Genomic DNA, 27,213 nt, shown 5'->3' with positions numbered 1-27,213 from the left:
TGAGGATTGTGTGTAAACTTTTTTGTGTTCTGAACGCCATGAACGAATCTAGGTTCGCGCAATGTTCGGTGAACCAGTGCGGAACATTTGTATTATGTTCGGTAGGTGCCTGCTGAACATTTGCATTTTATTCGGCAGATGTCCATTGAAAAATAATAAGATGTTTGACAGGTGCCCACCGAACGATGGTTGTGTGATTTTAGACATTTTTGCACTATTTGATGAACATCTGCCGAACACTATCATTATTTGGTGGGTACCTGCCGAATATAATGCAAAGATTCAGTAGGTGTCTGTCGAATATAATGCAAATGTTCCGCAGGCACTTGTCAAACATAATGCAAATGTTCGGCACTAGTTCACCTAACACTGCGCGAACCCAAATTTGCTTAAGCTTTTAATACCCACCAAAAAATGCAAAAAATTGGCACACTATTTCATTTGGAGCCTCGAAAATAATGATTTGACCCTCCATTCGAGTTAAAACACTTGATTGAAAGATATGAGGTCAAAACTTTGGTTTAGATTAAAGTTTGGTTATGGAATAAGTTGAAGATGAAGATAAAGATATAATGTTGGGTATAGAAAGAAACAAAGTTTTTTTTTTTTTTAAATTGCATTTGTCCTTAATGGTCATTTTATCATGAGACATAATTGTCTATTCATAATTAAAAATTTTATTAGATAAAATAAGAAGAATGTTGGGTATGTATAGAATTTTCCAAGTTAGAAGTGAGATGTGGAAGGTTTTGCAGCAAAAAAAAAACAATTAAATAAAAATGGTCGAGGGGTTTTGCGGTTTTGATTAGTTGCGACGCGATTTATGCCAACTTTTTTTTTTTCGGCCAACATGTTAACTAGTTTAAAAGGGCCTGAATATGGTGACCTTGGAAGGCCCAAAATATATATGGATCTCACATTTTGCCTGAGCCGGTTTATTTAGGTAGTATGGTAAGAGATTTGAGACATTTAGCCCATTAGACCTTGATTTTTTTTTATGGTATTATTAAATTCCATGAAAAAAATAAACATAATTAAATAAAGAGAATCCATAATTAAGGTTTTTCTAGTTTTTTTTTTTTGCACACCAAAAAAAATTATAATAAATTACTCCTAAGTTAAGTTTTAGAAAAAATTTTAAGTGAAAATCCAGCTGAATAAAAAATTAAGTCAAAATCCAATCTATTTGCGTGCGCGGGTTTGAACGCCGAAAACAAGCTACCAAGAGATCGGTGTCGAGTGCTCAATTATCTTGCTGAGAGCTTAGTGGATGCATCTGCAGATTTTAAGTTGTAGATGCATTTGTTTTTGCTTTGTTGAAGCATAGTTTCCAGAATACTATTATGTGGATAATAATTAATGGATGTACCATTATAAACTCTTGTCTGTATTTACCTTGTTTTGCTTTTTAAGTAAACTTGTAGTTCCTACAAAGAGTTATTAATATGATAATAATTAATAAGTGAGTAGTGAGTCTTGCGACTGACAATGGTCCACACGTGACAAGCTACATATGCAGTTAGACTATGGACCACACGTGCTAAACACCAAGCATTAGTGCATTACTTGTACTCACACAACCAAAAGAACCTCTGAATCTCTGATAGACTGGACCCAGGGTTCCTTTAAAGTACCAAATAATCCAAAAAGGAAAAAGCCAAAACCCCAAAACCCCTAAAGCCCATTTTGTTGCTGAACTCTCTTGTCCCATTCCATACACCGACTCTTCAACACATATTTTCAGGATTTTCTCCGATTTCTGGGCTCTGATTTTCTGGGTTTTACAACTTTTTGGCAGCTTAGAAAATCTCACGAGCCCAACTACTGCCCAAGAGAATGTCTGTCTCTATTATTTTTTTGTGGGGTAGAAGACTGGTAGTGTCACTGTCCTCTCCGCTGGCGGCTATACGTTTAAATGAACAAAAGAGGTTTGGTTTTGTTCTTTTGCGAGTGAAAGACCAAAGGTGAAGCTGTTTTTCATTGGCATGTATTGTTTAACGTCCAAATTGCCCTCTCAAGCAGGGTGACAAGTCACGAGTATAACATTGCTTTTTGGCAGAGCATAACATTTTCCAATTTTTCAGTTTTCCCAGCGGGGCTTTAATCTTTGTGCAACACCAACATTTTACTCCACTCCAACCCACAAATTACTGCTTGAAAATTCCATTTTCTTTAATTTCTATTTCCTTTTTGGCTTTGGTCCTTTCTCACATATCAAAGTTGATAGTAATCAAGATTGGATGTCGACAGGGGTTTTGAATGATGGACCGGTTCATAGAACATCCTGCAGGTGCAGGTAGTCGCTTCTTTGTGTAAATGGCTATAAAAGAAAAAATTTCATCCCATTTATGTTTTTATTTTATTTTTTAATAAAAGAGAGAAGGAATTAACCCATTAAAAAAAAAGAATGGAACAAATTAGACAAGCTCTTTTCAACTATGATGATTACAAGCAAGTTCCTAGAAAGTTAGCCACAAGAATGACAAAAGCTATAGAAGATGGAGTGGTTTTACAGTACTACTGGTTACATTTCTAGTACTTGAAGTCTGAAAGAGCAGCTGGACATGATAATATCATATCAGACTATTCAGTGAACTGTTTGATCATCACCTGTTGTGAAGTGGGTTTGCACCATTTGGTGTAATTCTCTTCTGCTCTTCATCAGGTGCTTGCTTACTTGCTAGTCTGAAGCCATGGCTGCTAAATCTTCTGTGCTTGAAGTTTTTGCCATTCCCAGTACTGTAGTTGTAGTTCAATTTCCATATCTTGAAAAAAACAGTACTACTCTCTGAGCTTGAACTTGAAGACCCCTGCCAATTGGTGCTGACATGTAGCAACAACATCCCTTCCAATACCAAGAAGCCAATCAGAATTGCAACTAGTGGTTTATTATACCTCATAATTTTGCTTAAGCTAGCTTTGTGATATTGCTTCACAGACGTGATGAATGGAAGCTATGTATTACTATTACACCACTCTCTGTAGCAGTGTAGCTCCATCTCATATGCAGAAGCAAATAAAGTGTATTTATATATAGGTGGGTGTAAGGATTATGATTATCTAATCAACTGAGACAGACCCAGTTGATGCGACTGTAGAGAGAGACCTGTCACTAGAGTCTAGACTCCCCTTTCTTATTCATAAAAGGAAGATAAAGAAATACATTCCAGTTTTACAAGTACACTACAGACCCTATCATTTTCTTTTGTAGAGAAGGCCTTTTAATATTTTTATAGAAAAATATCATTCTATTTGAACTCAAAGAATCGCTATATATAGTCAGGCAAAAAAAAAAAAAAGAATTGTAATTAATGCCATCATTTTTTTCTTGGAATTTTTTTCTTATCAGACTTAAGATTCAAATTCCAAGTTTGTTCTTCAAAAATTAAAAAACAAAAACCTAAGGTTATACACTTATTCACAATAATTAAAAGGTTGGACCTTGCAAGTTAGGCATCGTTGGCCTGTGCGGGCCTAGTGATTTTCGAGCCCAAACCCTTAAGATTAAGCCCAATCTAATCCGAGCTGCATAATTAGCGGGCCAAACCAGGCCTTTTAGCCCAATAAGTTGGAGCGCGATATGGCGCGATATGGCGCGATATGGTGTAAAGTAGTAATCCGACAGTTCTAATTTATCCTACACTTCCAATCTCATCCGTCGGTTGAAATACTCAAAGATTGAATGTCCCTGCTGATGAATCGAAAACGGTAAAAATAAAGTAGAGCACCAAAGTTCTGAGCACATTTCCACAAGGAAGCGAAGCATCGTTCATTCGTTCGTTCGTTCGTAGTCGCAACTCGAACGTAGTCCCAACTCCCAACTCCCAACTCGTCCCGAACACTACGCCCCAAAAAAAAAAAATTCGAATGTTAAGAGCGAGACTGCAATTGAGTGCCATGTCGGCAGCTACGATGCTATCTTCGTCAGCTTCGTCTTCCATAGCCCTAAGAAACCCTAGCCTGTCCTTCTCTTCGACCCCGAGACTCTTCAATGGAGTGCCTCTCGGGAACCGTGTTTCCTTCTCCGCTCGCCTTAGTCACAATTCGTTGCGATGCTACGCTTCTTCGACTGGCTTCGATAGAGTTCGAGTTCAGAATCCAATTGTCGAAATGGACGGTCAGTTCACTAAAATCCTAGTGCTCTGTTTGGTTTGTGACTAATACTTATTTGGTTTCAATTCATGCCAAAACTTAACCAATGCAAAGTAGTTGAGTCGTGAGGATCATAAGGTTTTAGATAATGGAAGTTTTTGTTAGGAGTGTATATTTTATTTTTTATTTCTGTGAATTTTCACAGCATCCAAACGCAGTATAACTTGTAGGATGGTGCAGTTTCGTTTTCTAAAACTTAATTGCTGCTGTGCTTAACTACCGTACCAATTTCTAATTATTGTATTATTTTCCCAATTAGGTGATGAAATGACGAGGATAATATGGAGAATGATTAAAGACAAGGTCTGAAGATTCATTTCAATGTGAATTCACTTTTTACTAATGCTTTGTTTTGGAATTTTGATTTGATTTACTGGGGATTTTTCGTCTTATGCCATTGCAGCTTATTTTTCCCTATCTGGATTTGGATATAAAGTATTATGATTTAGGGGTTTTGAACCGTGATGCTACTGATGACAGAGTTACGGTAGAGAGTGCCGAAGCCACTCTTAAGTAAGTAGTTTGGTTAAGAATTTGGTCAGTGCTTGTCTTTTTATCATTTCTTCTAAATAAAGGGATATTTGAATTGGTGGCAATTTGCTTCTTCTATTTGTCTTATGGAGTGGACTACATGTTGCTCAAACAATAGTAGAAATATTTGTGGGGTATATCTGTATATGCTACTACATAAGGATTGGGAGATAAACTATCTGGTTGCATTAAGAGTTAAGACAATTCTATGAGGTTGCATATCTTGTAGTATGAGGACACTCATAAAAGGGATTGTTGATTGTGAAATTTTTTTAAGAATGAGGGTAAGCATTTAAGAAGCATATAGTTGGGGAGATCACATCATATTAATTTTTTTTCCCTACTCGGTGCTGTCCTGGTAATGCTTATTTTAACCATCTATGTGCTGCAGGTACAATGTTGCTGTGAAATGTGCCACAATAACTCCTGGTTAGTTTTTGCTGTTTGTTTTTTTTCATTGATTTTTTTCTTTCTGTTACCATGAGGAACTTGAATCCTTTCACAGGGACATGTTGGTTGTGTTGAACTTGTTCATGCATTCTCCACAGAAAATGGATGATCTCCCTACTTAGCCAGGACATTTTAACTGCGGTCTTATGGAAAAACTTATTTTATTTTATCTAATTTCATGCTCTCATGCCTTGCAGATGAGACCAGAGTGAAGGAGTTTGGGCTGAAATCAATGTGGAGGAGTCCCAATGGCACAATTAGAAACATTCTAAATGGTTTGTATCTAATAAATTGTCTCCTCTGAATACAAGACAGAATTCTAACCCAATTTGACTTTCTTATGTGCTCATTTCTTCCCATAATATTTTCTGAACTCTTTAAAATTGAAGGTGATGATTTATTTTGTAGGTACTGTTTTTCGTGAACCCATCCTATGTCGGAACATTCCTAAAATAGTTCCTGGTAATGGTTTGAACTCTTTTATAACCTGATTGTAGGTCAAATATTGTGGGAACTGCTCAATAATTGTCCAATTCACAGGTTGGAAGAAACCCATATGTATTGGTCGGCATGCCTTTGGTGATCAGTATCGAGCCACTGATACGGTTATTAAAGGGCCAGGAAAGCTTAAATTGGTTTTTGGTAAGTTGGTTCAACATTCATGCTCTTATGATATATCTCATAAAGGTTTTATGCTATTTTGCCTGACATCTGTCTGTTTCTGTTACTCAGAGCCAGAAGAAGGAGGCACCCCTATGGAGCTTGATGTTTATAATTTCAAAGGGCCTGGTGTGGCCCTTGCTATGTATAATGTTGATGAGGTTTGTCTTATCTCATTTTGGGCACCTTTTGTGGATTTTGACAGCACTGTTGTACAAGTCTGCTAACACACTCTTATGTTATTTATTTGTTAGTCTATTCGAGCTTTTGCTGAGTCATCTATGTCGTTTGCATTTGACAAGAAGTGGCCACTATACTTGAGCACCAAAAACACAATTCTTAAGAAATATGATGGCAGGTAAGTTTACCATTGCTGGTATATTCAGCCAACATCCAACATCCAACTTTCTATTTGTTTTTTTGGCTAAATTGCACTTTTGGTCCATGTAGTTTAGGCCCAGTTTCACTTTAGTTCTTATAATTCTAATTTTAACAAATTACCCTTATAGTTTGCTAACATTTTCAATGTGATCCAATTTACATTTCTAAAACGTTGGCTGACGAAAATGATGAAAAGGTGAACAAATTTGTCCTTCATCATGTCCTGATTCCACATTTCTGTCACATTGGTCTTTTTTCCTTAGTGAAACTAGGGAAAAAAATTCACGTTTTCTTCGTCAACCAATGTGATGAAAATGTAAATTTTGACTACATTGAAAACACTAGCAAACTGTAAGGGTAAATTTGCTGAAATTAGAACTATAAGGACTAAGTGGAACTAAAACTAAACAACAGGGGACAAAAAGTAAATTTTTTTAAGAAAATTATAGAAAATGTTGACTTCTAGGGTTGCCACAGGTTTAAGGACATATTCCAGGAGGTTTATGCGGAGAAGTGGAAGCACAAGTTTGAAGAAAACTCTATATGGTTTGTATTGTCTATGTGAAGTATGCATTCATACAATTTTCCGGCATTTTTTGAAGTAGTTAATTGAAGATTCAATTGGCATTTAGGTATGAACACCGGCTAATAGATGACATGGTGGCTTATGCAATCAAAAGTGAGGGTGGATATGTTTGGGCTTGCAAAAATTATGATGGAGATGTCCAGAGTGATTTGCTTGCTCAAGGTGCTGTTCACCACTTAACCTAGCATTCTTGGGTTTCTACTACTTCCTGTATTTTTTTTATTTTCATCTATATGCAAATTTCTGGCTCGCTCTCTCTCTCTCTCTCTCTCTCTCTCTCTCTCTCTCTCTATATATATATATATGTGTGGAAATTCAAGATTTTGTTCTGTTTTCTGCAGGATTTGGCTCTTTGGGCCTCATGTCTTCTGTGTTGGTATGTATCAAATATTAATTTTACTCATTTGTATCCCCCAAATTCTAACCACATGCTTTGCAGTTATCCTCAGATGGGAAGACATTAGAGGCTGAAGCAGCTCATGGGACAGTAACTCGGCATTTTCGGTTACATCAGAAGGGACAAGAAACCAGTACAAACAGTATTGCTTCAATATTTGCGTGGACACGAGGCCTAGAGCATAGGTACTGTCTGCAATCGAAAATTCAGTACCTTCTTAGCATACTAAGGTTACATTTCTGCTAGAAGTGTGACATGGTGTGGCGCCTTTTAATATCAATAACTTATCTAAGTGTAACTATCAGATAAAACATTTTGGATTGCACTTGTTTTGTTTTGTTTTTTTTTTTTTTTAATTTTATATCTGCATCAGCTAAGCTGACGATTATACTGTTTCTAGGGCCAAATTAGATAAAAATGACAGGTTGCTGGACTTTGTTCGCAAGTTGGAGGCTGCATGCATTGAGACAGTGGAAGCAGGAAAAATGACCAAGGATCTCGCACTTTTGATCCATGGCCCAAAGTAAGTAAATTCTTACCTCTGTTTTACATGGTTATTTGAATTTGGTTGGGGTATGCAATAAAGAGAAAATGAAATACAGCGGTCCACAGCAAAGCATAATTTGGATTTTCTTCCTGGAATTTCCTTCTTTGCTGATTGGGAATAATATGCTTTTATCTTTTTAAAAGATCCATTGAAATTTCCTTCTGTGTGTTTCATGCAGGGTATCAAGGGAGTTCTACTTGAACACCGAAGAATTTATTGACAGTGTTGCTAAAAATGTTGAACAAAAGCTTAGGATACCTTCAGTGGTTTAACTAGATCAATCGTATCTTTTCTTTTATGGTCACGACCTGGTACATGGAAAATTTTCTGTTTCGATCTTTAAAATTAGCAATTTGATTAGAGATTAGGGTCTTTTCGGGGAATATATGCACATGGGTAAAAAATAAATCATTCTACTAATATAGCCATCGCCAATGCAAAGAAGCATATTTACTTTTAATGACTGATGAACATTAGTGGCTATAAGAGAACTGTTTGGCATAGTTTTCTCTGTTCAATGTCTGATTGGTGAGCAAGATACAGTTTTGAATTAAATTCAATATATGCCATCTTACCTATAGCAGTTATTATTTTCACTTATGTTGATGTGGATTGATTTTACCTATATCCAGAACAGATTGAAATGTGGTGAAATACGCCCTCCGGCCCCTCCCAAATGCAGAGAAACAAAATTCTTAGTTTAATAACATTTCTCTCCGCATTATTAGAGATGTTCTAAGTTCTCATCCCACGTATAAAAAAATTATTTTTAGAGTTGTGGACAATGACAGACAACCATACTCTTGTCCTGGTGAGACCTGTTAGATATATATGCCTTCACGATAAAGCTCCTTACAAAAGTAAATTAATAAATTTGGATATATGGGACATTAGCAGGGAGCCAGGGACGAAGACAAAATTGGTCTACCCAAGTTCTTTTCTTCGGCTTTTTTCATCCACACACATGATGAATTTTAATTACGGAACGTCCACTTTCCGTAATCACATTTGACGGACGTTATGACGTGGTATTGTGGTCTTCTTTTTTTGGCCGGGGTGGTATTGTGATCTTCGATTCAAACAAAAAATGTTTGGCGTTACTAGGAGTCTTTTGACGAAAACTCATTTGTGGTTAACAGGCCCATCACGGCCCACAAGAAACAGAAAAATCGAAGAAACACGTGGGAGGCCGTCCACTACATATATACGGTCCCGGAAACAGTCTTCAAATGCTCTGCGTCTTCCGAGACACTCAAAAAGATTGTGAGGGATTTTGGAATTTGGGGTTGAGAATAGTGATTTAGAGAGCGTTATGGCATTGACGAAGGCCAAGGAAATCGTGTCGACCAACTCGGTCGTCGTGTTCAGGTACGTTCTTTATCGCTACCTCTGTCTCTCTCTTTGAGTTTAACAATTAAGAAAGAAATGCTGAGCCTGAGGATATGATGTTGATATGGATCTGTAATTGTATTTGCAGCAAGACGTCTTGTCCCTTCTGCGTGACCGTGAAGCAACTCTTGTCTCAATTGGGAGCCAACTTCAAGGCCATTGAGTTGGACACTGAGAGTCAGTTCCCCTTATCCTTTCATTTCAAGATTTATATGTATATACGTATGTATGTATGTATTTTAAATTGGAGCCCAAATTTCTGATCCCCTTGTTAATTTGGTGCTATGGGTTTGGGGTTGAATTATAAACAACCTAAAAGCAAGAGTTTCATTGTTTTTGGTAGTTGACTATTGGTACATTCCAATTCTCAGCATTTCAGTTATGAATTGACAGTTCCATGCCTTCTTAGCTGTTGTCTTTAATGATTATATTGTATTGTAGATTTTTGAGAATTGCATGACATTTAGATTTTAGAGACCTTTCATAGTTGCATGTATCTTGCAATTCCTTCTGTTGCTCAATTACAGGTAATGTGTATACGATATAAATGCAGTTTTTGTGCTACTCCACAAATCTGTTGTTAGAAGAAGTCAAATTGTTAAGTGGAAAGTTGGTCGTTCTATGAGAATCTAATGGCTCTGATAGATTTCTTCATGTTTAATGGGAATATTTACATAGAACAATTGACCGACTTTTGATGCTTCTCTTAACCATAATGTCTTCGAGTTCTTTCATGTAATGTATATAAGCTTTATTTGAGATATAGAAAAACAAAGAGAAATTAATGGTGGTATTGTCCTGTCATTTTAAAGGTGATGGTACTCAGATACAATCAGCACTGGCTGAATGGACTGGACAGAGGACGGTGCCCAATGTATTCATTGGTGGAAACCACATTGGTGGATGTGACAGTAGGACTTCAATCCCTTAACCACGCCGTGATTAATTTTAATTGTCTGTCACCCACATAAGCATTTTGTCTTACAGGATATATTTGATATTGTTTTGCAGAAACAACGGCCCTGCACAAGGAAGGAAAGCTGGTCCCTCTGCTGAATGAAGCTGGAGCTGTTGCCAAAACTTCTGCTTAAATGAGTTTGTCAATTGGATGTTAAGTAAACTAAACTAGAATAATTTCGGTTATATGTGCTTCTATTTGATCTGTTACACCTTTTATCAGAACATAAAGCACATTCAACTTGAATCTGTATATTAAGTGTTTAGCAATTTGGTATTTCGATCTGGATATTTGAATGTTTGAATTTTCTTGATGCCCCCATAATGCAAATATCCCAAGCTTGGATGGTATCTGGGTTGAGTTTACTGTTTGAGCATGGTTGTGTGCTTCTGGTTGTGGTTCGAATTCTGGTCTGATTAGTTGTCGTCCATAAACAGCTACTACATTCTGTGGGACCCTTTTTGGCCAGAAAAGTGGTGTGAGAGAATTATACCATGACCATGTCATCCTTGCTTGAAATTAAGGATTGTGTATCAATGCATCATTGGCTTAAACTTGAAAGTTGAAACTACTAGCCTCATAGAAGAAATCAAATTATGAAAAATATTCAATTTTGGGAATTAAGGATTGTGCTCCCTAAAATTAAATTTATGCTTCTAGCAGAGTCGGTAACCCCGAACTACCTCGCACTTACTTTTAACCTTTTTGGTCATGGCGGGGTTTATGGTTGGTGCAGATCTATGCATGTACGCTTTACATCAACTGTATCCTAGAATATTTTTGAGAGACGCCTCAAGAAATAGGTAGCACAGTTCCACTTTCTGTTTGCAACAGGAAACACCTGAAGATCTTTGAGATAGCCTGGAAAGTCTTATGTTTTACCAAGGACACCATAGCTCCTCAACATTGACAAGACATGGGAAACCATTTGGACAACAGGTAATGTTTTAATCCCACAATTAGGGCAGAGATGGCGTAGCATGGAATATGCATCAATGCCATCAATACGTACCTGCAATTCAGTATCACAAAATGAAATGGATGAGATTTATTATCATATTGAACATGCAAGCAAGTCCTAATGATAAGTCATACATACCAAAGAGGGGCATACGGTGATGACAAGTCAAGAAATGGGTATGGCCACCTGCAACAAAGAGAACTTGACTTTTCTTAAAATGAAATTACCATGTTCTTAGATATGGATATACAAAAGGATAACCAACATTACCATATTGATACACAAGCATGGATGGTCCACTGGAAAATGACGAAAGCACCCGTCCATAAAATAAAGAAAGATATCCCAACCAAGGGGACTTTCTGAAAGTGCAGGGTGGAAAAGGTTAACCATGAAAGAAACTATATAAATGACTCTAAAAGTGAGAAAAAAAAAAAAAAAGAATCAGCCCAAAAGAAAATACCAAGCAGTTCAACATTGCATCGCCAAAGAGTAATACAGCATTGATTGTGTGCATGTTCACTGTCATCTGATATTAAAGGGAACATAAACAAGAAATAAAAACCTTGAGCTAGACAGGAAAATAAGACAAACCTAGGAACAGTCCAAATGAATCAACTATACTGGACCTATTTAAAATCATTACTTTGGTCATTTTGGGTATAATATGATAAAGGGTTGATTTAAAGAATGTCCATATTCTTACCATTATATACCCCCAGAGACATATCTTTTTGCTGCCCAAGGCAAGCAAAATAATCAAGTAAATGGGGGTAGAGGATGGATATGAATATGTGGTACTTACAAAATTCAGATCATAATCTTTGATAGTCAGAAATGGAAATATAATGATCCAATATATGCAATCAGTAAGCATCACCGCTCCCGCATTCATCTGAATATCATACATTAAATAGAGTGAAAACATAAAGGTCTTAAAAGATGATGTATGCAACCAAATGGAAAGCCACAATATGTTGTAACATGCTTCATAGCTTCTTACAACTAAAAGCAAGCTAGTGACATGTAGCTATAATGAACTTTTTAACATGACAGCTGCATGTATTAATTATTGGGGAAAAAAAAAAAATTTGACCTGGAACATAGCTTGAAAGACATAACAGCATTTGGCTGCTGCTAGAGGAACATAATTTTGCTCCATGGGGTCATGTTCGAGGGGAATGTATGTTCCATTCTCTGCATCTGTCCCAACATGATGACTGCTTATTTTGTAATACCAGCAACACCCATAAATGGAGAGAAGAGATCCAAACTACAAAAAACAGGGGAAAAAAAGTTCAGAGCGTAGTCTCTATCTAAAGAGAGATGTAGAGTACAGAGATCTGAGAACACCAACAAACTGGGATTTATACTGCAATAGAACTGAAAGATTTCACAGGAGTTTGTGTAGTGTGCAAGGTAAGACATTGGATACACCATCAAATCAATTGAGGTTATTCAATGAACAGCTAAAAAGGAGATCAGAAAGCATACCCCAAAATAAATGGTAAGCAAGGTAAAAGTCCACCTGTCCAGTATCCAGAAAACATCACATCCTGAAATTTGAAGTTTCATAAAAAAAATAAAAAATAAAAAATAAATTCATAACTAACTAGGAAGTTTGTGTTGGTGACATAATGGCATGTCTTAAAAGAAAATATGGCTATAAATCCTTCAAGAGATGGAATTGAAATATCTGAAAAGGGAATCAATGGGAAACAGTGGTCACTGCTCAAAGAGAGAAATTTTTTGAAATATAAACCTGGTTCAGTTTTGAATGTTTAAAGTTGGGTTTCATAGGATCTATGGATGACCCTAGAGTTCAATGCATGGTACTATACATAAGACGAGGCTTACTGAGTATAGTAGTAAAATATGCCACCTCCATTGACAACAACTTTGGCAATAAGCGTTCCCAAAAGCAGAAAGAATGCAGTAACTCGGTAAGTCAACAACCAAATGGGGTGAATTTGTTTGAGGCATGGTCTCCATGCTTCATCGCCACAGAAATCTTGATCTATGTCCTGCGGAGTTTCTCCTCTGTCAGATTTCAAATGGTCTGAACCTTCATATTTCCATATCATTAACGATGCGAGAACCATAGGTGTCAAAACCCAAATTGCACATAGCAAGACTCTCCAGTTCAACCAATAGCTCAGGGTAGTAGTATCAGCAGTAACCTCTAGCTGCATCCTGCTAGAGAAATCAAACATAGTCTCACATAAAATGGAGTCACTGCCTTCCCTGATTATGTTTCATTGAATATCGAGCCAATGATAAGAGTTGAGAACTCCTAATTCCACTGCATTACACTCATCAAAATTAAGAACCAACTCCTAATTCCTCACTATCTCAAGTGAAAATAGGTTCCAAATGCCAACTCATTTGACACAAACGCCAACTCATTTGACACAAACGCTTAACTAAAGTAATATTAGTTCATATAAATACAAATTTGCAAATGTTCTGCAGTTGATTTTGCACACGAAAACCTGTATATCATAATAGAAAATCATAACTAATAATAAGAAGCAAAATGCTACCGATGCTTAAATGATGATTAAACCAGCAAGTACCAACTATAACAATGTATAAAACAGTAAATATAAGCACGTAGCATACCTGAAATGTGACACGGACTAATCAATGGACAAGGTTGGTTTTCGCTTCTGGGTCGTTTGGTTGCTAAGAGAAAGGTAAGAAAACAAAACAAAAGCCAAAGTTCTCAAAACAGCCTAAATCTACCGCAACCCAATTCAATATTTACTTTTCTTTCAGTTTCTCAGTAACCAAACGGACTAACATTAATTCAAGAATGCTTCGAGTATTTTCCAAATAGTAAATGTGAATGAGAGACCCTTTTTTCCTCAGTTGCTGTATCCTCTGCTAAAGCAGTAAAGCACATGTTTTGTGGATCACGAGATGAGGTTCATTGGGAATGAGGACCAAAAATTCATTTTGGGTCTATCCATTATAGCGGTTTCTACTCACTCACAGTAGTCACAGCTCTCTGATCTTTGACAACTGTTGCTGACTGGTGTTATGCTAGTTTTTAAATAGTAGGGAGAAAAATGGAGATCACCCACCAAGAAAGAAAGCACATCGGGACTTAATAGATGGGCCTAATGGGCCTGAATAAAAAGCAGCCCTACTATCTCCATGGGCTCAAATTTGCGGTCCAGCCCAGACCGAGACCCACCTCAGTTTACCAATTTGAAGGCCCAAAACTTCAATCCGACCTACGATCAACCCCCAGGCCCAATTTTAAAAGTCTTGCACAACTCAAGCTTCTTATATAGCCGACCTCTCTTCTTCCTCGGCTCTTCTTCACTCTTCAGTGAAACTGAACACTGAATCAGTTTATTTCTTGGGTTGATTGGTTCTTCTTCTTCCTTCTCTTCTTCATATCTTCAAGTGAACCTAGTATACCCAGCCCTCCCTATTCTTTGGTTCTTTCTTCTTCCTCTTCAATTCTTCTCTTCGCAGTTTGTGTTTGAGGGATTAAATATCAACATCTGGTAAATTGAAAAGGTAGGTGTATTGTAGTTTCAATTCAATCGCTTTACTAGTTTGCTTGGATTTGTGTGTTTTTTGTTTTGTTTTTTTTGTTTTTTTTTTTAAGGTGGTAAATTTAGAGTCTTCTGATGGGTCTATAAGGGACTGGCGTAGTTTTTGCATATGAATTATTGTTTGGCTAATTTAAAAGTATATAGCTCTTCAATTTGAGTCTCTTATTTGTTTATTGATCATTTTACGCTGTAAACTGAGGTTAGCTAAGCAGTATGTAACATGGGGTTTTTCTGTACAGGACTAGTTGCTTTTTGTATAATGCTAAGTTTAAGGTTAAGAATTTTTAATAGCTGTAATGCTTATCTTCAATGAATATTTTTTAATCTGGTTTTTGAATTAAAATCTATATGTTTACAGCTTTAAGGATGTTGCCTATTGATCCAACAAAGAAGTTACCTTTTACTCGCTGTATTCAAGATGGAGATTTGGTCATTGTCTATGAGAGGTATGATAACATGAAAGCTGTTAAAGTATGTGCGGGTTCTGTGCTCGAAAATCGGTTTGGTGTATTTAAACATTTAGACTGGATAGGAAAGCCATTTGGTTCCAAGGTTTTCAGCAGCAAGGGTGGATTTGTTTACTTATTAGCTCCAACTCCTGAACTTTGGACATTGGTTCTAAGCCACAGGACTCAGATTCTCTATATTGCGGACATTAGCTTTCTGATCATGTACTTGGAAATAGTTCCTGGCTGTTTGGTTCTTGAGTCAGGGACTGGAAGTGGATCTTTGACTACATCACTTGCAAGGGCTGTAGCTCCTAAAGGACATGTCTATACATTTGATTTCCATGAACAAAGGGCTGCCTCTGCTAGGTAAGAAATGGGACCTCCACGTTTTGCCTTGTTTCTTATTGATATTCATGATTTTAGTGTTCATTAGTTTCTGTAGGCTTATGGTGTCCCCTTCCATGTATGAATTAGATTTATGTTTGTATAACCCTTCAGAACATACAAACTTTGAGCTCAGAATATGAGTTTTTAAATAAGTAAATAATTGCTCTTCATTATGTTGTTTTATCATGATTAGAGGGTACCTTGTTTTCTTTGGACCTTGTATAAACTCTGTTCTAGATAAAAGAAAATTTAAAAAGTTTCAAAGAATATGTTTATTATGACGCAAAGTTCGAATACTCTAAAAGTAATAGTTGTTGGTGAGCAAGAGCTTGTGAGTTAGTATTAAAATTAAGCTATTTCCTCTTAATTTGAACTAGTTTATTATTACCTATAAGATATATTGAAATGCTGACATGATCTTTTAATTTTATAGGGAGGATTTTGAGAAGACAGGATTAAGTAACTTGGTCACAGTAGGAGTTAGAGACATTCAGGGTGAAGGATTTCCAGATGAGTTTTCAGGGAAGGCAGATTCTGTCTTCCTGGACCTACCCCAACCCTGGCTGGCCATTCCTTCAGTTGGGAAAATGTTGAAACAAGATGGAAGTTTATGCTCCTTCTCCCCGTGTATTGAGCAGGTTCAACGAACATCAGAGACTCTGAGATCAAATTTTACAGGTAAGCTTTGATGCAGTTATCTCCTTCTTGGTTTGTGTTGTGTGTTTTTTTGGACTTATTTTGCTTCTTGCAAGTGTTTTTTCCTTCAAATATTTTGCATTTACTTCCTGATAGAGCAATTTATTCTATTTTTACATCTAAGATCTGTATCTTCTGCTTTTGTATAGATATAAGGACATTTGAGATACTCCTTCGCACATACGAAGTTCGAGAAGGGAAATTGGATGGCTTCCAGGGGGATGATGGTGGTTCTGTTGGATCTCTCCCACGTAAAAGGCGGCAGCGATCAAGTGAAGGAAGCAATGTGCAGGAAACTACAAGTTCTCCCACAGTCATGGCTAGGCCGTCCAGTGAGGCCAAAGGTCACACTGGCTATTTGACATTTGCCAGACTCAAATGCCTCTCATGAAGTATAAGCTTCAATCTAGTTATATGGTCTGATCTTGAATTTGGTTCATTTTATATCTTATGTAAGGGTAATTCCCCAACTAGTTGGGGTAGGGTTTTGTTGTTGTAAGAGGAATTCTTTTGATCATTGTGAAGTTAAGAAAATTTTCAAATTTCAGTGGAGTTACCAAGGTCTATATGAGGCATGAGATATATACTTCAACTGATCTGTTTTCTTTGGGATGAATAATCTATATTCAAACAACCAACCTGCAAGAGCAGCAAGAACAGTACGCAGGAGAAAAACAAAACAAACCCAGAGCAACATTTGACGGCTACTGACCACAAACTACACATGGCAAATAGTCAACTATTCAGAGTCACCCAAAAAAGAATTCTACATTAAGGTCCTGCATAATAGTTTACTACTTCAGCTGTTCATCAGTTTGAGAGCCAACTATTCAGAGTCACCCAAAAAAGAATTCAACATTTAGGTCCTGCATAATAGTTTACTACTTCAGCTGTTCATCAGTTTGAGAGTTCCCTCTATATAACCTAGTAAAGTCCAAGCAATCACTATGAGTTGTGGTTGTGGAGATTGATTTTCAGAAGGCTAAAGAAATCAGCCTCAAAATTGAAGCGCGGAAGGCCACATGTTTGTCTCAGCAAATTTAGTACACAGGATGCTACATCCATGTCATCCATTCATTCAAATGCTAGCTTAGCACCACCCAGTACTAGCAAACAAAACCCCCAATGACTAATTAATCTCACTTGTGTACCCTTGAATTTATCTCATTTGGGGCCAATATGCTTGTATTTTTCTTAACACAAGTATCCCGAAACATATCCACTGAGGTGTGGTATATCTCTCTACAATGATCAAAATGTCGTGAAACCTATGTACGATAGGGCAATAAGAATCAAGTACAAAACAAAAAATGAAGTCATTTTTCAGTTTTACTTTGTATTCATGCAACGTTAAGACTTAAAAGTTGAGCTTCTTTCTCTCTTGCTTTTCCAACCCCACAAATCAAGATGCAGAGCACTGCGCTTGCTCTGTCTCCTTCCACCCCATTTCTCAAACCTCCATGTCGAAGCCCTTACCATAAACCCTCTCAACTCTCCCCCTCAACGTCTTTGATACAACTTGACATCAGTCCTCTTCATAGTCACTCATGTCAAAAACCTTTTGACACATTTTCTTCTTCGCGTTTCAATACTCAAATCTCTGCTTCCTTCCTTTTCTCGAATCCAAGATACGATAATTGGAAGGTCAGAGCTGCTCAGGTGCCCGAAAGTGCTGACGAGGCTTCGACACCGAGTGGGTTGACTCGGACTTTGCAGCTTGGGTCTATGTTTGGAATTTGGTACCTTTTGAATATTTACTTCAACATCTACAACAAACAGGTTTATCATCTCTAACTTTATATATCTGATTCTCTCATTTTGGGTTGTTTTTTCTTGTTCTAAAGTTCATAGTTTCGTTTCTTGCTTTCATAATTGATGTTATAGACTGAAGATTCTTAGTACTGTATTGTTCTGCCTCACCCTTATTTATTTTCATATAAACTTTACATTACTTGGGACCCAATTGAAAAAAAAAAAATTTCTCCCAAGGCTACTTTTTAATAAACAAAGTCAAAGGAAGGTGATAATGTGTTTGAAAGAATAAAAAGAAGACCATTAACACCAAAGTATTTTTGGTTCATAGTTTAACTATTAACTGTTGTTCATTACACAGTTAATGATTTCCACATCTTGAAAATTCTAAGGTAAATCAATTTCCACAGAAAATGATTTCTCTAACGTACACAGTATTCACTACTGAGTACCCAATAACTATAAGATCATTGATAAGTCATGAAAAAAGCTAGAATTTAAAGGCCAGAGCTTGTTTATAGGTTCTGAAAGTATATCCATTTCCAGCAACGGTTACAGCGTTTCAGTTTGGCTGCGGGACTTTGATGATCATCTTGATGTGGGCTTTAAACCTCTACCCCAGACCAAAAATCACTCGTTCACAGGTACTTAATTGGCTATTGCCATAAAAATTGTCCAGCAGCCATGTATATATGTGTTTACTTTTGCTTAATTAATAGGCTCAATATGAGAATTATATGTTGCATTGACATATTACTCTCATAGTCATATAGATATGTGCGTGTGTGTGTATACTGACTTGGATAGCAGCTTGCAGCAATTCTACCACTGGCTGTGGCACACACTATGGGCAACCTATTGACTAACATTAGTCTTGGGAGAGTTGCTGTTTCATTCACTCACACAATCAAAGCTATGGAGCCCTTCTTCACAGTCCTACTCTCTGCACTCTTGCTTGCAGAGGTAAGAATTTTGTTCTCCTTGATATTTCCCTGCTTTAGCTGAATGAGATAAATACTATATTATTCACCAAAAAAAAAAAAAGATAAATACTATATTAATTTGTTCCTAATTGTAATTGTATGTGCTAAATCAAGCACTACTAGTGCCAACACTTTATGGAGGTGGTTGTAAATCTGGGTCATACTTGTTGGATAATCTATATTATTGATGATGAAGTGATTTGACTTTCAGTTTTTGACCATGTTGTGAACACAGAGGCCAACTCTATGGGTGGTTTCTTCTCTTGTACCAATTGTTGGTGGAGTGGCATTGGCATCCTTCACTGAGGCATCTTTTAATTGGTAAGAGATCAATAGATCATGACCATGATTCCCCAACTGTCTCTCACTTAACATCATGGCCAGTGACACAATCTTATGCAGCACCTTGGATATTAGAAAAGAAACAAGTTCTAACCGTAGTGATCTTTTTGGCTGATTCTTCTTGGGAAACTATTATGTGGGCATAAACATTACTCTTCTTCTTACAAGTGATCAATTATACCTTTTTGAAACAGGATTGGTTTCAGTAGTGCAATGGCTTCTAATCTTACTAACCAATCGCGTAATGTACTCAGCAAGAAATTCATGGTTAAGAAAGAGGTAAATTTAATAACCCAGATGCAATTCTTCATTTTCAGAATTCTTTGAAACCAACACATATAGCTCCACCAGATAGCTATTGCCATTATGGAAGATGATGATCTTCAATAATTTGGAAGTGTGAGTAAACTTTAGTAAATTTCTGTGAGTTATTAGTTATACATTCTAAAAAGATGTACAATGTTCTCTAGCTAGATATGGCTTATGACCACCCCCACTTCGTTTTTAATTATTAGGAATCTTTGGACAATATCAATCTCTTCTCAGTGATAACTATCATTTCCTTCATCCTGTTGGTTCCTTCGGCTATTCTCTTGGAAGGCGTTAAGTTTACTCCGTCATACCTGCAGTCTGCTGTGAGTAGTACTACTTTCTCTAACAGAAAAGGGTTAATTTTGCTTAATACTAATGAGTAATGACATTCTTTTTGTTAAGAAAACACCCTGCATGAACTGAAGCAGCTAGTATTCTATTGTTCTCTATTTCAGGCAAACCAAGGATTGAATATCAAAGAGTTATGCGTGAGATCACTTCTGGCTGGCTTCTGCTTCCACACTTACCAGCAGGTGACACTTTTTCTATTCTCTCTAAATGAAACAGAAAAATTGAAGTTAGTTTTGCTACTAAGAAACTATAGTTACTACATTCAAACCATTTGACTCAATTGAAGAGGTGTTTTTTTCGTTGCAATGCTTCATGAACCACATTTACTGACCACATTGTTTACTACATCTCTTACAAAAATGAAATTCCTCATATATACACACAAATTCTACTTGTTCACAAGATCGAGATGTATAATAGGATGACTAAATGTGGTATAAATTGTTCCATTGTTCTAATCAAGTACTATTTGCTTAATATTTCTGTTTTATTTTTGTGTGCGAATGGAATGCAATTGCAGGTGTCTTATATGATACTGCAGATGGTATCACCGGTGACCCACGCAGTAGGAAACTGTGTGAAGCGTATGGTGGTGATAGTCTCCTCGGTCATCTTCTTCCAAACACCTGTGTCACCCATTAACTCCCTTGGTGAGTTCACCAAGCCTGATAAATTATATACACACATTTTTCATACTTATTGCCCCAAAGCTCCCTAATTATGACTTGCTTCGATTTATTTCAGGAACTGCTCTGGCTGTTGCTGGAGTCTTCTTGTATTCAAGAGCCAAGAGAATTAAGCCAAAGCCCAAGGTTGCATGAGTAGTACGTATATGAAATTTATCTGGGCAACTGTAAAGATTAGTCCTGTGCTTATATTGTATGCAAAATATGAAGCTTTTGGTGGCATATATTTGTTGTCTCCAAATGGCACATTGAGAGCGGAATGTGTCAAGGAAAAACATTGTGGCCAGCTCCATGTCGTCAATTAAAAATGATCAATAACAATTTCGTGGCTGCAAAAAATAAAGAGTATTTACATTTAGTGAAAGTAAAATTCATCATCCTAACTTATTATATGCGACCGTTACACTTTATGTACTAATATACACAAGATTGATAAAGATTTTCTTCTTTTTGGCAAGATGGATTATGAATTTATGACTATATATATCAATTTTCACAAATATGTGAAAGGCCAAAACATTGCTCTAAAGAATTTCTGAATTTGGAAGGGGGACTATATAGTTGGGCTGAATTTATTTTGCAACCCAAAACCTACAGACCAAAATGGGTTCCATAAGCAGGCTGCAGACCCAAATAAAAAAGATTGGTTTCATAAGGCCTAACAGAGAATTTTGCTTCTAGACGTGTCTAGGCCCATTTAGCGTTTTTCCAAAATCGATCAGAATAGTTTCTAGCTGATATATCTATATATAGTATAGATATTATAAATAACGTACAGCACAATATTTGGAGAAACAAAGATTGATAAAATTAACTAAAAACGACGATAACAACTGTTCGGTTCGAGACTAAACACATATAAAAGTGAAATTACATGCATGTCGGAACGCTAGCTTCTAATGAACTACGACCCACTGAGACTGACTGACGCACACAAACATTGAAACATTGAAACATTGAAACATTTTGAAACATTGAAACATACACTAAGAGACTGTGGTTGGGGATGAGTAACACATATATGATATATGTTAACTGCCCAGTACTATTCTTATTTAATTTAAATGGCTAGAGCTAGCCTGCATGAAATATGAAAAGCTTAAAGCTTTCCCTGATTGATCATCTCCAGAAGATCCATCTCCTTTTTCACATCAGGCCCCTGAATGAGGCTGCGGATCTCCATCAACGCCGCCATCTCGAACTCCACATTTCCGCTCTCATCATTGACGGAAGTAGTGCTAGGCCCAGCTTCTTGCTGGTCAAGCAAACACCCAAAGGTGCTGCCGTAACTTCCAGGAAGAAACACATTTGCGTTGTAGCAGTTCGAGAGAGCCTCATGGTGGTGGTGGTGATGATGATGAATATTATGATCAACAGTAGCCTGCAGGAGTGCCCAGTTTGCAGAGGTAAAGTCCGAGCTGGTGTCAAGCTGCTGAAATACTTGGGGAGGATCACCCAACAGTACTGCATTGTTGCTCGATTCAGCAGCAGAAACGACCACGTTTTTCTTCTTCTCAGTTGCAGCTTCAGCCGATGAAGTGATCATCAGGCTCTTGATGTAGGTCTGCAGGAGGGTGCTTCCAGTAGTACTGGGATTGTTGTTGCTGCTACTTTTCTTGCTCTGCTTAGCGTTTTGCTTTCGCTTCGTTGCATTCCAATGATTCTTAATGGTGTTTTCAGTCCTTCCAGGCAACCTCTTCGCAATCTCAGCCCACCTGTTCCCGATTTGTTTGTGGGCTTCAATCAGAATTCTGTCCTCTTCTTCACTCCACGTTTCTTTCTGCATCAATCAAAAAATATATATTCAGATTTCATCGTACAACTAGAAAACAATGCATTCAGTCAAAGTATGCTCATCGTCCTAGGGTTTCATATATACCCATTTATAACGTACTACTTAAAATAGGTCCAATAACATCAAAATCAAAACAAATAAACGATATATAAAAAGGGTAATCCTAGCAAGCTAGCTAGTTGTTAGTTTGACACACTAGTAATTAAGGGTATTGAGACATTAGTCACCGGGCCTATCAATAATGCATTTAGCTTAACAAATCCAAAGAAGGATATAATAATAACATAATCTTATCTAATATAACAATAATTAATATTTACTTTTATAATTATTTTATATATGTATGTAAGAGTAAGTCAAGTTTAATATACATATATATGCCTGAAAATACAAATAAATTATTTGTTATTTATATATATTGAAAGCTCAAAATAAAAAGTATAAATATACATAAAGAACAAAAAAATCACATAATAACCAAACTTAAATCTTGCATGTGTAGGTTTATAAATGTACTCTTTTTAAATCTAAATTCCAATCCACATCAAATACTAACCAAGTATGGATGATAATTGAAATATTATAATCCGAATATGATTAGAATTTGATAATTCAAATTTAAATGGGTTCGTATTTGATATATACTCATAAACTAGTTCTAACAATGGTAGTTTTGAAAATTTATGTCATGTTCTGCTTTTTAATATTACTCTAATAGAAAATTCTATGATCCAACCTGGCAGTCGTCGTAAGGCATGTTGATACGTTGTCGAGTAGGTAACGACAAAAGACAGATATGCCAAGTGTTTATATTCGTTATAAAATGCGTAACGGAAGAGAACATATATATGACAAAATAAGGTAAGGTAATAATTCCATATATGTCATAACGCGTCAAAGTTTTAAAATTATTTATAATTTCTAATAAATGTATAACCAAATATATGCAAAACCATATCTGTGCATAGTTATGCATATCTGGGTTTACATTTATGTAATTATGAAGATAACGGTGTTCTAACGAGGACCTAAGTTGAGGGTCTAACTTGAAAAACTTGTATATAAGCCGTTAGATTATATATGAACGGTTGAGATGCATTTTACTAATTATTTGTCACCATGCGCATCTCATCCGTCTATATCTAATCTAACGGCTGAGATTTAAGTCCCCAATTTGGGCACTAATTAGAATGCTGGTGATTGTGAGAACTTGTATGTATATTTTGCATATACATGCTTGTCGATTTTATGAAAGTGAAGTATATATATAGGTGATAGTGAAGAATTGGGGAAAAAGATAAACCCTAATGTCAGGCCGCAGATGGTTGTGCCATCTTTCTCTACACTGCTTTCCCACCCTCCCCTTGAGCATCTTAGCAATTTGAGACCACTTCTTAATTCCATACTTCCCGACCAATTGCACCAAAAGTCTGCAAAGACAAAGAGTAAATTAATTAATTGCATTAAAATTACCAAACATCAAGCTAATTCCTTAAAAAAAGAAAAAATTAAGAAAAAAAAAATCAAATGAACACTCTGACTTTTCCCAATTAAAAACAAATAAACCAATATACCTGTCTTCCTGAGGAGTCCATTGGCCTTTGATGATAAGGGGTTTATTTCGAGACTTACTAACCCTTCTCATATGGAACCTTTTCTTTTTTTGTTCAGCTAGTCTTTTACGATAGTCACCATTTTCAGTGGTGATATTGCATGAGACCTCATCAGAAGGCAGCTGAATGGTAGCTGATGATGGTGACCCAAATTCCGGAAAATGGATGAGTGGTGGAAGCTGAAGACAGGTTTGGGCCATGGGCTGGTGGGTCGGGTCAATTTCTTGATCAGGATATTCAGGCCAGTCGCTATTGCCACCACTACGAAGGCCACCAGCATGCATGATGACTCCGTTTTGGCTATCTGAGGCTACAGAGAGAGTTTGCACATAGCCACTGAAATCCTTGGAGGACTGATGGTGATGATCATCATGATTTGTATGATAACCCTCAAAGGGATCAAATTGATCGATGCATGTGGCTGAAAACCCAGTGAAGGGGTTGGCTGAAGAAGAGGCTCCGATGGTGAAAGGGTTAGAATTGTGGGAATTCAAATCGGACCCAAAAAGGGGAAGCTGGCGGTGGTGGTGGTCAAAATGATCAAAGGAGTTGTGAAACAAAGGCTTTGGCGGAGAGGGCTGTGGGGGGTTAAACCCGAACAGCCCATTGATGTTGTTGTTGTTAGGCTGGTGTGGCTTCATAGGGCTTGTGGACTCAGGGAAGAGGCTGGAAAGGAAAGGAAATTCCTCTCTCAAGTTGCTTTCTAACTCCATGCAGTAGAGAGAGAGAAAATGAGCTCAAGAAAGGAAGGCTGGTTTAATGTCAGGTGTAAATGGGAGGGGTCTCTCTGTTGCTTTTTATTAGTGAAAATGAGCAAGGCTACCGTGGACCCCACCACCCCTTCAAAACCTGTTGCCTATCATCTCATCCAATGGTTAATGTTTCTTGCCGGGAATGACTGTTCAACTTCCAAAGTTCCAAACTCTCGGTATTTTCTCATTTTTCATTCATTTTCTTCATTTTATTCTTTTTGCTTCAATTTTTTTTTTCATTTTTATTCAAGACAAAATAAAAAAGAAATAAAGAGAATCATTATAATCATTAGGTCGTTATAGAGTCTTGTATTTTAGGAAAAATCTCAAACAAGGTCGAGTGACACGTGGAGGACATGTGCTGCCCTTGTTATGTTTTATGGCGTGACCCCTACTGTATATGTATACATCTCTTATATATGTGTAGACCGTATGCTTTAGGGTTTACTTTTCTTTTTTAAAATCGGAGCCGTTGATGGCCATCGAAACGATGCGTTTTGAATCATAGGGGCAATCCAACGATGGATAGACAGTGGATGTATTTTAGGTGTTTTAGTGGCGATACAAGCGAGAAATTAGCCTATACAAAGAGAATGTTAACAATACTTACCTATTAGGGCGTGAGTAATTACCGACCGTCCATTAATGTGGGTCCCACATTAATTAACGATTAAGATTATTCATATCCGGACGAGGCGATTATAATAAGAATAAAACTTTTTACCTGTGAGTGAGCCCTACACCAAACTACTTTTGCATCAATGGCGTGTTTTTTTTGCCATTCCAACCATGAAAAAACACAAATTTTCAGCTCCTTTCGGGTTAATTTTAGCTTTCAAGCTGCATCTTAATTATGATAAAAGTCAAGCAAGGAATCTACTTCCCTCAATTTCATTTTTAAAAAAAAAACTATTAAATTAAATTAATTTTACTATCAAATGAAAGTGTAACAAGGTGATGCGCCCACTGTTTAGTAAAATGTGTTGTGTACTTGTGTGTGTTTGTGTTTGTGTTTGTGTTTTTCCTCTTATTTCTTTTCTTTTTTCGAGCTTATCTATTTGCACTAATTAGGCAAGTGCCAGTTATTAATTATGGTGTATGAAACTATGAATAAGCCTTCTAAAAATGTAAATATCATAGGGAATTCTATTTTTAACTATTATATATATTTTTTCTTTGCCTCTCACTTTTTGGTATACATAGTTCTCCTTTTTGTTTCTTTAATAATCATATATATAATAAATATATACATGGAAGGTGAAACAGACCAAGAAAATATATGGAAAGTGTAGCACCAAAAAGAAAATATATGGAAAGTGAAAATCATTTGCTTAATTTGGATTAACTTAGATAGGACCAAAATTTGACCATGCATGCATTTTGCAAGGCTCAAACTCTTTCTCATAATTACAAACCTCCAAATAAATTCAAAATCCTGAAGTTTCCATTTAAAGTCTTCAAACTTATCTGAACCAACAAAAAAAAAAGGAAAAAAAAAGTCTTAAAAATAAGGGAATATATTAATAGGGTAATGAAGTAATTTTGCAGCCTGAGTTTTGTAACCATATCTTTTGTCCTTTGGGCAAAGAGGTTGAAACCTGGAATGGATTTGTCTGAAGCCATGCATGACTAATGAGCTGTGTGCAATTAAAGCAGTGGCACCTATACCCCATTCTGTAACTGAACTTTTAATGCATCCTAAATTGGAATCTAATTCAATACCATATCCATTTATTTTATAATAATTAAGGTATTCCCAAATTTTGCTCTAGATTTTGAATTCCCTTTAATTTATATATACAGTTACACCACATGGTTAAAGCCATTACTCTAGCATAAATATTCTTTTTGACTATTTTTTTTCAATGTTTTTGCTTAATTAATCTATTTGACAATATCCAGAACATCAGCCTTCTTAGACTGCTAGTGAGTAGTGCATCACTGGAATATATGATAAAAATTAGGGAATTGCTATTAGCACTCTGTAAGTAGCCTATTGCCTCTTCGTGTCTTTAGGAGTGTATATGTATCTATCAGTTTCTCCTGACATTACCAAATTACCATACTATTTGGAGAACAAGAAGCTTAAAAAAGGAGCGTAAGCAATTAATATTTAGGTTTAATGTGCTTTACTTTTCACTTTCAGTAAAAGGCTTAATAAATAATAAAAAGTCAAATATATTAGTATCGCCTTCATTTTGGTTGTGTTGGCCATGACAAACAAGGCCCAAATTCAGTACCGCTGAAAATAAGATTGTACCATCTACTTGAGATTTAACAAACATTTTAGTTAAGATTTGACGGACCTAAAATCTAAGATGCGGCTTTTACTTTTGATTTTGTATTTTTTAGAAGAAAAAATGAATTTTTTTTTTCCGTTTTTCTTATATTGAGAATGTAGAATGTATATTTACTTTTTAAGATTTTTTATTTAAATTTGAAGACATCCAAATTTGAGAACTATCTCTGTAATAATAAACAAAAGATGAAAAATACACATCTTCTGCTTGTGTC

At 36.4% G+C, this 27,213-nt stretch overlaps 6 protein-coding genes across 8 annotated transcripts; 4 read left to right on the top strand and 2 right to left on the bottom strand.

The window, feature by feature from the left end:
* Positions 1-3,718: 3,718 nt before the first annotated feature.
* LOC147288759 (Isocitrate/isopropylmalate dehydrogenase family protein) lies at positions 3,719-8,300 on the top strand. The gene is made up of 15 exons (XM_086242446.1): positions 3,719-4,117; positions 4,412-4,455; positions 4,556-4,665; positions 5,075-5,112; positions 5,331-5,408; positions 5,542-5,595; positions 5,674-5,775; positions 5,866-5,954; positions 6,048-6,151; positions 6,652-6,720; positions 6,807-6,922; positions 7,102-7,136; positions 7,200-7,342; positions 7,558-7,680; positions 7,883-8,300. Exons 1-15 carry the CDS (start codon positions 3,868-3,870, stop codon positions 7,974-7,976), a joined length of 1,449 nt encoding a protein of 482 aa, XP_086098572.1. The 5' UTR covers positions 3,719-3,867; the 3' UTR covers positions 7,977-8,300.
* A 611-nt stretch (positions 8,301-8,911) lies between these two features.
* On the top strand, positions 8,912-10,401 carry LOC147288758 (glutaredoxin-C2-like). The gene is made up of 4 exons (XM_086242449.1): positions 8,912-9,072; positions 9,182-9,270; positions 9,906-10,004; positions 10,105-10,401. Exons 1-4 carry the CDS (start codon positions 9,017-9,019, stop codon positions 10,182-10,184), a joined length of 324 nt encoding a protein of 107 aa, XP_086098575.1. The 5' UTR covers positions 8,912-9,016; the 3' UTR covers positions 10,185-10,401.
* A 132-nt stretch (positions 10,402-10,533) lies between these two features.
* On the bottom strand, positions 10,534-13,317 carry LOC147288757 (uncharacterized). Its single transcript, XM_086242448.1, has 8 exons — positions 12,870-13,317; positions 12,507-12,540; positions 12,109-12,285; positions 11,818-11,907; positions 11,476-11,541; positions 11,283-11,374; positions 11,151-11,198; positions 10,534-11,063 (listed from the first exon to the last, which is right to left on the bottom strand). Exons 1-8 carry the CDS (start codon positions 13,223-13,225, stop codon positions 10,952-10,954), a joined length of 975 nt encoding a protein of 324 aa, XP_086098574.1. The 5' UTR covers positions 13,226-13,317; the 3' UTR covers positions 10,534-10,951.
* Positions 13,318-14,355: 1,038 nt separating this feature from the next.
* Positions 14,356-16,677, top strand: LOC147288756 (S-adenosyl-L-methionine-dependent methyltransferases superfamily protein). Its single transcript, XM_086239885.1, has 4 exons — positions 14,356-14,543; positions 14,940-15,396; positions 15,851-16,095; positions 16,263-16,677. Exons 2-4 carry the CDS (start codon positions 14,948-14,950, stop codon positions 16,502-16,504), a joined length of 936 nt encoding a protein of 311 aa, XP_086096011.1. The 5' UTR covers positions 14,356-14,543; positions 14,940-14,947; the 3' UTR covers positions 16,505-16,677.
* Positions 16,678-17,343: 666 nt separating this feature from the next.
* On the top strand, positions 17,344-20,897 carry LOC147288755 (phosphoenolpyruvate/phosphate translocator 2, chloroplastic-like). Of its 3 annotated transcripts, none has more exons than XM_086239882.1 (9): positions 17,344-17,892; positions 18,387-18,509; positions 18,676-18,828; positions 19,084-19,169; positions 19,385-19,469; positions 19,706-19,825; positions 19,958-20,035; positions 20,374-20,503; positions 20,598-20,897. In XM_086239882.1, the coding sequence occupies exons 1-9, from the start codon at positions 17,521-17,523 to the stop codon at positions 20,672-20,674; spliced, it is 1,224 nt and encodes a 407-aa protein (XP_086096008.1). In that variant the 5' UTR covers positions 17,344-17,520; the 3' UTR covers positions 20,675-20,897. The 3 variants fall into 3 exon arrangements, with proteins under 3 accessions (XP_086096008.1, XP_086096009.1, XP_086096010.1); XM_086239883.1 differs by having other exon boundaries at positions 17,750-17,892; positions 18,412-18,509; positions 18,683-18,828; XM_086239884.1 differs by lacking the exon at positions 17,344-17,892 and having other exon boundaries at positions 18,393-18,509; positions 18,683-18,828.
* A 741-nt stretch (positions 20,898-21,638) lies between these two features.
* Positions 21,639-24,660, bottom strand: MYB118 (myb domain protein 118). Its single transcript, XM_086241042.1, has 3 exons — positions 23,909-24,660; positions 23,638-23,764; positions 21,639-22,319 (listed from the first exon to the last, which is right to left on the bottom strand). The coding sequence occupies exons 1-3, from the start codon at positions 24,658-24,660 to the stop codon at positions 21,639-21,641; spliced, it is 1,560 nt and encodes a 519-aa protein (XP_086097168.1).
* Positions 24,661-27,213: the final 2,553 nt, after the last annotated feature.

Source organism: Dryas octopetala, chromosome 4 (genome assembly GCF_963921425.1).
Source record: "Dryas octopetala chromosome 4, drDryOcto1.1, whole genome shotgun sequence".
Taxonomy (NCBI): domain Eukaryota; kingdom Viridiplantae; phylum Streptophyta; class Magnoliopsida; order Rosales; family Rosaceae; genus Dryas; species Dryas octopetala.
The sequence above is the reverse complement of the archived record's forward strand: the minus strand, read 5'-3'. Positions and strand labels throughout refer to the sequence as shown.

Bases quoted from the DNA above. Each gene is read 5' to 3' on its own strand.
- LOC147288757 (XM_086242448.1), bottom strand. From the start codon at position 13,225: ATGTTTGATTTCTCTAGCAGGATGCAGCTAGAGGTTACTGCTGATACT. The intron at 12,541-12,869 runs GTAAGCCTCGTC...GATACTGGACAG, and splicing joins ATATTTTACTACTATACTCA to GTGGACTTTTACCTTGCTTA. The intron at 11,199-11,282 runs GTAATGTTGGTT...TCTTTGTTGCAG, and splicing joins CATGCTTGTGTATCAATATG to GTGGCCATACCCATTTCTTG.
- MYB118 (XM_086241042.1), bottom strand. From the start codon at position 24,660: ATGGAGTTAGAAAGCAACTTGAGAGAGGAATTTCCTTTCCTTTCCAGC. The intron at 23,765-23,908 runs GTATATTGGTTT...TTGTCTTTGCAG, and splicing joins TGGACTCCTCAGGAAGACAG to ACTTTTGGTGCAATTGGTCG. The intron at 22,320-23,637 runs GTTTATCTTTTT...TGATTGATGCAG, and splicing joins ATCTGCGGCCTGACATTAGG to AAAGAAACGTGGAGTGAAGA.
- LOC147288756 (XM_086239885.1), top strand. From the start codon at position 14,948: ATGTTGCCTATTGATCCAACAAAGAAGTTACCTTTTACTCGCTGTATT. The intron at 15,397-15,850 runs GTAAGAAATGGG...TTAATTTTATAG, and splicing joins CAAAGGGCTGCCTCTGCTAG to GGAGGATTTTGAGAAGACAG. The intron at 16,096-16,262 runs GTAAGCTTTGAT...GCTTTTGTATAG, and splicing joins TCTGAGATCAAATTTTACAG to ATATAAGGACATTTGAGATA.
- LOC147288758 (XM_086242449.1), top strand. From the start codon at position 9,017: ATGGCATTGACGAAGGCCAAGGAAATCGTGTCGACCAACTCGGTCGTC. The intron at 9,073-9,181 runs GTACGTTCTTTA...TTGTATTTGCAG, and splicing joins AACTCGGTCGTCGTGTTCAG to CAAGACGTCTTGTCCCTTCT. The intron at 10,005-10,104 runs GTAGGACTTCAA...ATTGTTTTGCAG, and splicing joins CCACATTGGTGGATGTGACA to AAACAACGGCCCTGCACAAG.
- LOC147288755 (XM_086239882.1), top strand. From the start codon at position 17,521: ATGCAGAGCACTGCGCTTGCTCTGTCTCCTTCCACCCCATTTCTCAAA. The intron at 18,829-19,083 runs GTAAGAATTTTG...TTGTGAACACAG, and splicing joins CTGCACTCTTGCTTGCAGAG to AGGCCAACTCTATGGGTGGT. The intron at 19,170-19,384 runs GTAAGAGATCAA...TTTTTGAAACAG, and splicing joins ACTGAGGCATCTTTTAATTG to GATTGGTTTCAGTAGTGCAA.
- LOC147288759 (XM_086242446.1), top strand. From the start codon at position 3,868: ATGTTAAGAGCGAGACTGCAATTGAGTGCCATGTCGGCAGCTACGATG. The intron at 5,955-6,047 runs GTTTGTCTTATC...TTTATTTGTTAG, and splicing joins CTATGTATAATGTTGATGAG to TCTATTCGAGCTTTTGCTGA. The intron at 6,152-6,651 runs GTAAGTTTACCA...GGGTTGCCACAG, and splicing joins CTTAAGAAATATGATGGCAG to GTTTAAGGACATATTCCAGG.